The 10824-nt window shown below is 37.5% G+C and overlaps 1 protein-coding gene across 1 annotated transcript in view; it reads left to right on the forward strand.

The window, feature by feature from the left end:
- The window catches only part of LOC107659514 (talin-2), a 180427-nt gene that overhangs the window by 76021 nt on the left and 93582 nt on the right, over positions 1 to 10824 (forward strand). The window contains exons 2-4 of the mRNA XM_016448485.1: positions 8698 to 8871; positions 10117 to 10214; positions 10323 to 10452. Coding sequence (XP_016303971.1) covers positions 8736 to 8871; positions 10117 to 10214; positions 10323 to 10452 — 364 coding nt within the window. The 5' untranslated portion in view covers positions 8698 to 8735. The remainder of the gene's footprint in view (positions 1 to 8697; positions 8872 to 10116; positions 10215 to 10322; positions 10453 to 10824) is intronic.

A 10824-nucleotide genomic window follows, 5' to 3' on the forward strand; every position in this document is an offset into this window, starting at 1 on the left:
TGTGTGTGTATAAAAATATATATATATATATATAAACGTCTGCTAAATGACTAAATGTAAATGTAAATATTTTAAAGTATATTAAAATAGAAAACTGTTATTTTAAATTGCAATAATATTTCGCAAAATTACATTTCTTTTTCTGTATTTTTGATCAAATAGATACAGCCTTGAACCTACTAATCTCAAACTTTTGATCTTCTTCAGAAGATCTTTTTGGATGAACGTTCCCTTTAACCGTAAGTTATTTATTTACATGCGTAAAGATTTCCTCATTCCGAGCTCAGATCATGATGTCCAATTTCACATTCAAATTCGCCTGTGATCTGTGGAAACTCATCAGTTGAAAGCAGCATTATGTCTAGTGCATACCAGAGCAGCTAGGTGAAGCGGATGATCGCTGTGATACGGAGCTCTTGTGTTTGTGTGTGTTTGAGAGGGAGCGTGCTGTAGATCACCCTCATGTCTTTCCATATCTCCATCTCCCTCAAAATATCCTGTTTGTCTTTCCAAGCTAAAGTTCACTCAGACCATCCCCAAATAGATGGAGTGTTTTCATTCGACGAAAAAATTATATAGAAGAACAAGACCTATGATCGTCCCTCTATTTATTCGACCTTCGTCAATATTACCTTTGATATCGCCCTTCCTTTGTTGCGGTGCCAATGTTTATAATAAAAGTAAGTCTCACAAAGATAGGCCTTGTTTAACGCAACCGTCCCGGCCCCTCATTGCTAGCAGCTGGCCGGCGATGTTTACAAATCACAGCTGGAGGTTCTTGGGTCCGTCTTCCAAAGCCGTTCAGAATTCCTGCTCTGGTTCCGAGCGCAAACGCTTCCAGATTGTTGCTCTACGGGGCCTGACTCATACCAACCGGGGCATGAGAAAATGATTTGGGAGAGCACATAGACACACATTCGCACACAGTGTGATCATTAGCAAAGATTCAGAAGTTTGTGACTCACTGCTTTTAGATGTTCAGAGAGGGATGGTTATTTGGACATCTGGCGAAACTTCTATTAAACGCATTAAGGAAACTCATAAGAATTAGAAAACAGTATCGTCTGTAGTACTAACTGTCAGTCGTGTGTAAACAGTAAACAGAATGCTCATAGCAACACATATTGAATAGTTTAGACTTAACAGAAGACAAATTTGTTCAAGCTGACACCGCCAACCAATTCTAGATGAACCAAAGCCATAGACGTCATATGCCTGGACCAGCCGTGGAAGAGTCAATCACTGTTTGATACATTTTGTACACAAAAATGGCAAGAGCTGATTGATTTTGCTAGACAGAATCTGGCTTTTAGCAAGTCTTTGACAGTATGCTGGGGAAAAAAGTTCTGCTGCTTCAGTAAGCACTTCTAAACAACACTTGTTTTTGTAAAACAGTATTAATTGTACAAAGGGTTACGATATAGCTACATGCACGTTGTAATGTTAAGAAATCTATATGTTATTGTAAACTAACAATGAACAACACATATTTGTAGCAATTTAGAGACTTTGACTGACTGGAATGGATGATGTCGTTATTAAACAATTTTTTAATGGACTAGTTTAAAAATATACATTGTATTACGAAAATGTTATTATATATACATTACACTGTTAATTTCACTTTCATTTCCTATGGTTTGGTTTTGATGTGCTTATCTTATTTTTTATTTTGTCTTATTTTGTTTGTTAGTTTGGGGGTATTTTTTGTTTTGTTTGTTTTTTTGTGTTTTGATTTGTTTGGTTTTGTTTAGGGTTTTAATTTTTTGTTTGTTTTTTTCTGAAATTTTTACAATTTAAAATAACTGTTTTCTATTTGAATGTGTTTAATTATTGCTATGATGTCAAAGTTGAATTTTCAGCATCATTACTCGTCTTTAGTGTCACATGATTCTTCAGAAATCATTCTAATATGCTGATTTGCTGCTCAATAAATATTTCTTTTCATTTTTGAAATGTAAACTATGATGCATTTTTAAAGATTCTTTATTAATAGAAAGTACAAAAGAACAGCATTTATTTTAAATACATTTTTGTATCATAAATATTTTCTTTGCTGTCACTTTTTTTACATGAAGACTTAATGCTAGATTTATTAATATACATGTTTCCTACACAAATCAATAAAAGTGATTAGCTATGCATTGTTATAGTAGTTGTAAATAAGATGCAGTGTGGGCCAAACTTTACTTATAGTCAGAAGTTTAGATATGCAAAATATGATGAACTCATAGACCTCAATCAAAGTCTTTCCCTGCTGTAATACCTGTTTAGGTGAGAAGAACCAGACGACTGAAAGTACACTCTCCTTCCGATCACACACTCTGTAATGAATTCAGGACTAGTGACCTCTGGGGCTCTGCTCTTTGCTTTTGTTATTACTGCAAATCACCGCACTGCAATCCCTTCCAGATGGCCCCATCTTCTCCCTCGGCCCAATTGAATTGCCAGTTTTTATGACTGCATCCCCAAGCATGTTTTCATGCGTCTTTTTGTCTACATCCGGAAACTTTGTTTTTTTTTTTGGTAAATACAACAGCATAACTTAATATGGCTGCAGTCGTGGAGAAGCCCTGGCTCTGTTTAGAGAGTATGCCCTCGAGTGGCACTTTAAAGTCCAACGTTAAAAGCAGATGATGCTTAGAAAGCATCATGTCAGATTTCACTTCTGTTGCTGAGGCAGGACTGGCTAATTAGCTGATCTTGAACTTTCTGCAAGGGTCACAGAGGAGATGCGTTGTTCTCGAATAGCAGAAGTTAGGACTGCAAAATTGTTTTAAAAAGATAGTATTAAATAAATCAAGAATGATGGGATTACAATTGCAGTTTCTATTTGTGAAAAGTCAGGCTTACAAGTAGTGTTGTCACGGTACCAAAATTTCAGTATTCGGTACCGATACCAGTGAAAATCCACGGTTCTCGGTACCAATTTCGGTACCAAAGCAAAACACAAAAACATGCTAATTTTTGACAACACTACTTACAATTATTCCTGTTATGTCAGAAATGTTATTTTTTATTGTAGTGAGTTTGTAGTGTTCATTTCAGTTTCATTTGTTTTGGTATTTTGTTTTTGATGTGTGTTTATCTTTGTGTGTGTGTGTGTGTGTGTGTGTGTGTGTTTTTAGTTTTGTTTGGTTTTGTCTGGTCTGGTCTGGTCTGGTCCAGATAAACATTATAACCAGTCACACACTTGTCCATTGGGTGCATAAATCCAATGACCGATCAGACACATTTCAGTGAATCTACAAAGCTTGAATAAAATTACTATTAATATCAAGGGAAATCATCAACAGTTATGATTTCTCATTCTTGCAATCCGAGTAGGTGTTGCATCCAGACTAGAGAGCCCCAAATGAAAGATTTGAATGTAACTAGCGTGACATTACAGTTATATAAATGGCTGCTTACCTCACCCACCCCTTTGACAATTCCTCTGGCATCCCTCCACCTCCCCAACTCCACCTTTAGTCTCTATAATTAAGTCAATCCCGAGAGGAATTGTCAAAGGGGTGGGTGAGGTTTGCTTCTCCGGTGTAGACAGCAAATCAAATCTGTTTGCAGTTTATCATTCTTAAAGTTTTGAACATTTGAACCTTTTGTTAAACCTAGATATGTATGGAATCTTCTTCGACCGAATTTAACAAGATATTCACACTTATATCTGTGGACCTGATTATCATAGTGGCTTGTATGTAACCACCTTGGAATTACCCAGAATACTCTAGAAACCAACTAGCAATGCCTTAGCAACCACTTAGAACACCTTAGCAACCACATAGCAATGGAAAGCCTGTTGACATTTAGATTTAAAACAGTACATTTTACCGTATTTAAATCCATTCCCTATATTTTTCAACACAATCAGTTGAAAAAGTGCACAGGGCTTTGGTTAATTCTTATATTACTGTGGCGATTCCTGCTTTCCTAGCGTCCCCCAGAAGTCAATTATTACTGCATGTAGAGAGTCACATGCTGTTTAGGGGTTGAACAGTGTGAGAGGTGGAATGCTTTGAGCCTGGCTGGAAGTTCGGTAAGAAATGAGAGGTATTTTGCAGCGTCTGTCACGAAGGGCCAGAAGGAGAAATGGGAGTGCCCAGTGTGGGGCTTCTGGGAGGTTGTAGACGAGAGATTAAGGGGGCAGGTGGTATGTCACTTTGCTTTCTCCATCTTGCAGACTCAGTGTCATATATGAACCATAGATTTGCGGTCATGTGCATTGTGCATGACAGTACATTAGCAAGGTCAGACAATTGTTCTCACAATACAGCTGAAGGGCCAAGGATGTATAAGAGTGCCTGTGATAAAAAAAAATAAAAATTATTTTAAAAATCTAATTGTATGTTTGTGTGCGTGTAATGTATCGTTTGGTTTCATATGGTTTTAGTATAATTATATATATATATATATATATATATTAGGGGTGTGACAAGATCTCGTGGCACAAGATCTCGCAAGATCCGATGTGTCTCGCGAGAATGTGACGATATTCTCGCAAGACCTTTCAGATATATTTGCATTACACTGGCTCGTTCACCATGGTGGTATGTAAGATATTTGATGTTCACAACAGGCAAATGGCCGCATGGATAGCGGGAAAATTACGCAGTGTAGTCTTTATCTAGTCATAAAAATAGAATTCACAGTTTAACGCGGAATGTCACGGAATTTGTCAAATGTTGAATGAATTAATCAAAAGTAGGTCATTACACTTAAATCAAATCACGATATGGACTAGTATCTGTAAATATTAAGCCGCAAGTGTCGATTTAAATATGAATCCTGCATGTTCTGCCTATCTCTGTTAATGAATGGTGCTGACGCACGGTTTCATTTACTACACACACTGAAGCACGCCTGACACTCGCGGTGATTTCAGCGTCTGCCGTCTCACTAAATGGGGACGTAAACACATGAACAACATCTCCAGAACTGCTCTGAGAGTCACTTCATGAGCATTTTAGCGTTTGATTTGAGTAAAACTAGCGTCATATCACATACACAGAACTGTAAAGGTATTCACGGCAACCCGTCAAAATAAAAGTCAGTTTTGATTTGAAGACATTGTGCCTATAACTATTTTTCAGTAGAATGTACATTGCCTACTACTACTACTAAAATGAAACAAACACTCTTTTTTAAGGAATAATCACACAAAACATTTCTTCAATGTTTTAATTTTAATAGTAAATCCCCTTTGTTTGCCAAAAAATCTTGTTTGCTTAATTTTCAATAATTAAAAGATAAAGGCCCTAACTATCCCTCAGCCTTGCAGTGCCCCCCAGTTTGGGAACCACTGCTTTATTCTTTTAAATGGATACATTAATCGTGTTTATTATATATTTTTTTTATATTAAAGTGGAAGTCAGTTTACTAAATAATGTAAACTTGACTGATTGCTTCACTTCCACTTTAAAGGGATATTTATGTTGTTTATTATTTATTTTTATTTATACTATTTATAATTTTTGTGCAATTACTTGCCTGTCAGTTGAGTTTGTGGCAAAACATTTTGCAGTGTTTACATGTTGTTTATTACTGCATAAAATTTATTAAAATAGATGTTTAATTTCATAAAGTACAAGTTGATTTCAAAATGCACCTACATTTTTTGCATTTTGTGTTTTTCAGTTGAATAAAAGACTATTTTTCCCTATATATTTCATCATTGAGGAATTCTTTAAAAAAAAGTCTAAAAATCTCGTCTCGTCTCGTTCTCGTGAACCCAGTCTCGTGTCTCGTCTCGTGGGATAAGTGTCTCGTCACACCCCTAATATATATATATAAAACTTTTACAATATTTTCAAGGTATAAACTTTATATTTTTGCATTTTTATTATTTTATTTTTTACAGATATTAATTTTTGGTGGAAGTCATGTAGTAAGTCATTAAACAATCGAAAATACAGTTTGTACAGTATAAAAACCATTACGTCTATGGAATGTCCCCATAAAACATTGAAACCCAATGTGTGTGTGGTCTCTGTGGGACTTCTCATCTGGTCCACAATACCTCTGCATGTCCCTTGTGTACCCTACTAGGAATGAAAGGACTATACAGAGCTTTTCTCCCTGCTTATTATTGTGTGTATGTGTGTGCGCGCGCGCACATGCACACTTGGTGACTGAGTGAGTAGACAATGTGGAGCTCGTTCACAAGTCCATTATTGAAAAAAGATTAGTCCTCTCTGTCTTCTGTTAAAGTATTCCTGCCGTTGGTGAGATACTATCAGACAGACACATCTCACTTCATACCTGACTCTCAATCATTTCAGCTGGACTGTCTGACTGTGATTTCTGGGCTGTTTATAATGGTTTCTTTGATTTGAGAGTATGTCTCCTCTATTTGGTCTGAGTTTCTGATTTTTATTTTAGTTTGATACTGATTTTAAAGTACTTTGTCAAGTGGAAGTGCCACAGAATCTGGCCAGGGTCTTTTACTACAGCACTACCCATATTCTGGTGTACTTCACCCTGTGAGGCCTCAGAGAAGCAAAACCATTTTCTTTAAATATGATGCATATAAGAATCTGATACAGGTGAGATGGCAGTTTGATCTTGGTTACGATATCTTTGTTATCTGATATTAATTGTAAGTCTGATCTCTTTTGCAAGTCTGTGCTCTGTTACGAGTAAGTTCTCAGGTATGAATCTGATCTACGTTATGTGTCTGATCTGTTACAAATCAAATCTCTGGTACAGAGTGGTACAGGTACAGACTCTGGTAATCTCAGTTACGAGTCAGATCTCTTCTCTGAATCTGATCTCTGTTACAGATTTGATCTCATCTAAGTCTGACTTTTTTATGAGTCAAATGTCTAGTATGTCAAATCTCTTATGCAATCCTGATCTCAATTATGAGTCTGATCTCAGTTAAGAGTTGGATCTCTGTTACGAATAAAATCACTGGTACAAATCTCATGACAGTTACAGGTCAGATCTGTGCTCTGATTTCTGTTGCAGATCTGATCTCTCATTTGAGTCTGATCTGTTACAGTTCAAATCTCTGGTATAAATCTGATCTCAGTTGTGAGTCTGATGTCTGGTACAAGTCAAACCTCTGATATGATTTAGATCTCAGTTATGAGTCAAATCTCTAATACGATTCTGATCTAAGTTTCAAGTAAGATCTCTACTCTGAATCTGATCTCTGTTGCAAATCTGATCGCTGCTTTGAGTCTGATCTGTTGGGAGTCAAATCTGTGGTACGAGTCAAGCCTCTTTTACAAATCTGATCTCAGTTACAAACAAATCTCTGGTGCAAATATTGTGTCTGATCTGTTACAAATCAAATCTCTGGTACAAATCTGATCTCAGTTACGAGTCAGATCTCTGCACTGAATCTGATTTTTGTTGCAGATCTGATCTCATCTAAGTCTGATTTGTTACGAGTCAAATTTCTATGAGTCTGATCTCTCTTATCAGTCTGATCTCAGTTACAAGTTGCATCTTTGTTACGAATGAAATCACTGATGCAAATTTCATGTCAGTTCAGTTACGAGTCAGATCTTTGCTCTGGATCTGATTTATGTTGCAAATTTGATCTTTCATTTGAGTGTGATCTGTTACGGGTCACATTTCTGGTATAATCTGATCTCAGTTGCAAGTCTGATACTCTAATTCAATTCTGATCTCAGAAGTCAAATCTCTGCTCTGAATCCCCTGTTGAAAAAAAAACAGCATATGCTGGTTAGGTATGTTTTGAAGCATGACAGCTGGTTTGAGCTGGTTTAAGCTGGTCCTGAGCTGGTTATAAGCTGGTTATGAGCAGGAGCATATTAAACCAGCTCAAACCAGCTGCCAAGCTTCAAAACATACCTAACCAGCATATGCTGTTTTTTTTCCAACAGGGTTTGATTTCTGTTGCAGATCTGATCGCTGCTTTGAGTCTGATCTGTTGGGAGTCAAAACTTTGGTATTAATCTGATCTATTGCGATTCTGATATGAGTCAAATTTCTTATACAAATCTGACCTCAGTCACTAGTCTGATCTCAGTTCCAAACAAATCTCAGGTAAAAAAATCTCATGTCAGTTACAAGTCTGATTTCTGCAGATCTGATCTCTGCTATGAATCTGATCTCAGTTACTAGTCACTTCTCTACTCTTTTGTCTGTCGCCAGTCTGATTTCGGCTCTGAGTTTGATGGTTATGAATCTGATCTTGTGATTTGCTGATCTCTATTGATATCTTGTAGTGTCAATCAAACACTACCGTAATTCAGAAATATTCTGCTTGATCTTAGTCTCTCTATAACCACTTTACCTGATTTTTAAAACTGGAAGGTTTCTCTCTTGTGGAAAGATTATATTTCATAGCTGTGATATTTGGTTGAGGTTGAGTGAGCTTAGGCTAAACACCCAGTTGGCAGTAGAATCTTTTCCTCTGCTCAGTATTTAAAGGGCAGTGCTGTTCTACTAATCTAATAACTACATTACAGCCGTCTCTTGGCAGTAAGAAGCTCATATTGTAAGCCTACACAAAGCTCTGATCTCGCTCTCTTATCATCAGTGGCGGGCATATTTCATTAACCAGTGCTAGAGTTGAACTCCACTGCAAATCACTTGTGTTCACATTTACGTCTGCTCCAGTTAATCCAGATTAAAACATGTTTTGATGTAGTGGTGTGGACCTCAAAGAATGAACGGGTGCTGGTCGTTTCAGAGAAACTGACAGATTGTTTCTTTTGGTCTCTACAGGTGTGTTAGTGGGTGCTCCCATTCGAGCAGCAGTCACTATGGTGGCCCTGTCGCTGAAGATTTGTGTGCGACAGTGCAATGTGGTCAAGACGATGCAGTTTGAGCCCTCAACTCCGGTTTACGACGCCTGCAGGATTATCAGAGAGCGAGTTCCAGAGGCCCAAAGTGGACAAGGTAAGATTTGCAGAATATTCCTCTAGGCTTCCCACCATTTTACGCTCTACAACGCTTTACTACAACTCCCCCCTTTACGATGTTATCAAAACATTTCTGTTTGTTTGAGCATCAAACCAGCCAGACACAACAACACTGGCTCAATCAGTGGTGTGAGTTTGGGGGCGGGACTAGCTTTTTGTTCAACCAATGGTAGATGGGGGAGTGTTCAGGAAAGTTTTCGCAAGTCTTTTTGAAATTCTGTTTGGTGAATTTTAGGCAAAATTGTACGCTTTACTTTTTAACCAGCCTTGATGACCACCTGAAAAGGCAAGTCATTTTAGAGGCACAACAAGTTACTACGTTTTGATTAAAGATGACTTTTTTATTTTATTGGAATAAAATACACTGAATTATTCAAGTTTTTTAAGTTAATTAGGTCAATTTTGGAATCATATTTACAATTTCATAATTGACACAAGTGTATTCAAATTGGCTCATTTTGTCACATTTTCTGAGGAAAACTCTGGAATTACTTGGAATGGATTTAAATATACACTGTGTTAGAGAAACCAAGAATACTACATTTTTGCAGATGATAGTATTATCTAAATATTCCTTAAACACACTTGGGGCAGGGGGAACTTTTATGTTTGGTCTAAATTTTGTAAAAATCTGCAGAGCTTGACAAAAGTTTGGATTCGGGTTGTCTATACCAGCTGCTTCACATCAGTAGATGTTTCTGTATCCGTCATGTCAAAACTTGGGCGGTAAAGTGTTACGCTATGTGCAACCTCAGCTGATGACCAGTTTTGCTTCAGAGTGAGTCTGATGGATAAGTGCACTCTTTCTCTTTCCATCTCCACTCAAGTCATCAAACGGCCACAAAGTCGAGCATTAATGTTCTCTGCTTGCTGGAGCTTGCGAAATGGACTCCTGTGCGCTATCAGCTCAACAGGAGTCATCACTTCGGGATGAGTCTGCAGCTCCGCCACTCTGTGTGCATTCATTATTCGGCCAGCTACAGTTATATGACTGTTTTCCCATGCGATGCACATGATTGCTGCCCTCAATGGCCACAATGAATTGGACTCATCTTATAAATGTCAATTGTTTCTTTTAGGATCAAAGACAAACTGCTTTGTGGTTTAATGAAGAGTCTGATATTTATTACAAACGTATTTGTAGACGTAACCGGATCTCTTTGATTTAGTATCTGCTTCCATGGGGCAAGTTGTTGTTTTAATTATGTAAAACTTATTGCAGCATCGGATTACGGGCTCTTCCTGTCCGATGATGACCCCAGGAAAGGAATCTGGTTGGAATCAGGGCGCACCCTTGATTACTACATGCTGCGGAACGGGGTAAATCACATTATTTTGGCTTATCTGTATTCTCTTCAGACTTTCGTAAGTTTTTATTTCCATTGTGATTCTAAGCTTAATTTCAGCACTTATTCTCATCCTGTACAGGACGTCCTGGAGTACAAGAAAAAACAGAGACCTCAGAAGATCAAAATGCTGGATGGAACCATCAAAACCATAATGGTGGATGACTCCAAAACAGTAGGGGAGCTGTTGGTCACCATCTGCAGTAGGATAGGTGGGTCCTTCTTTTATCCTGTCAAGTTTGCCATAAATATTGGGCTTAAAACTTAACTGGGGGGTATTCCAGAAAGCAGGTTATGTGACATACCCGGGTATGTTTAAGGGTAAGTAAGCGGATAAACTCAGCTTTCGCTTCCAAAAACGGAGGTAACTTTTCAGGCTATGTAAGTAGCCATAGCAACTTATTCTCTGAACATAACCTACTCCGTAGTAGTTTCTGTTTCAGGGTTAGTTCACTTCAGCACTCTCAGCACATGCTTGACCTACTGACGAGACTCCAGTGTGTGTGACAGATTGCGCACATTATTGTATATTATTACAATATAGTTATGTTATTTATATATATATATATATATATATATATATT

Source organism: Sinocyclocheilus anshuiensis, unplaced genomic scaffold (genome assembly GCF_001515605.1).
Source record: "Sinocyclocheilus anshuiensis isolate Anshui unplaced genomic scaffold, SAMN03320099.WGS_v1.1 scaffold387, whole genome shotgun sequence".
In the NCBI taxonomy this organism is placed as follows: Eukaryota; Metazoa; Chordata; class Actinopteri; order Cypriniformes; family Cyprinidae; genus Sinocyclocheilus; species Sinocyclocheilus anshuiensis.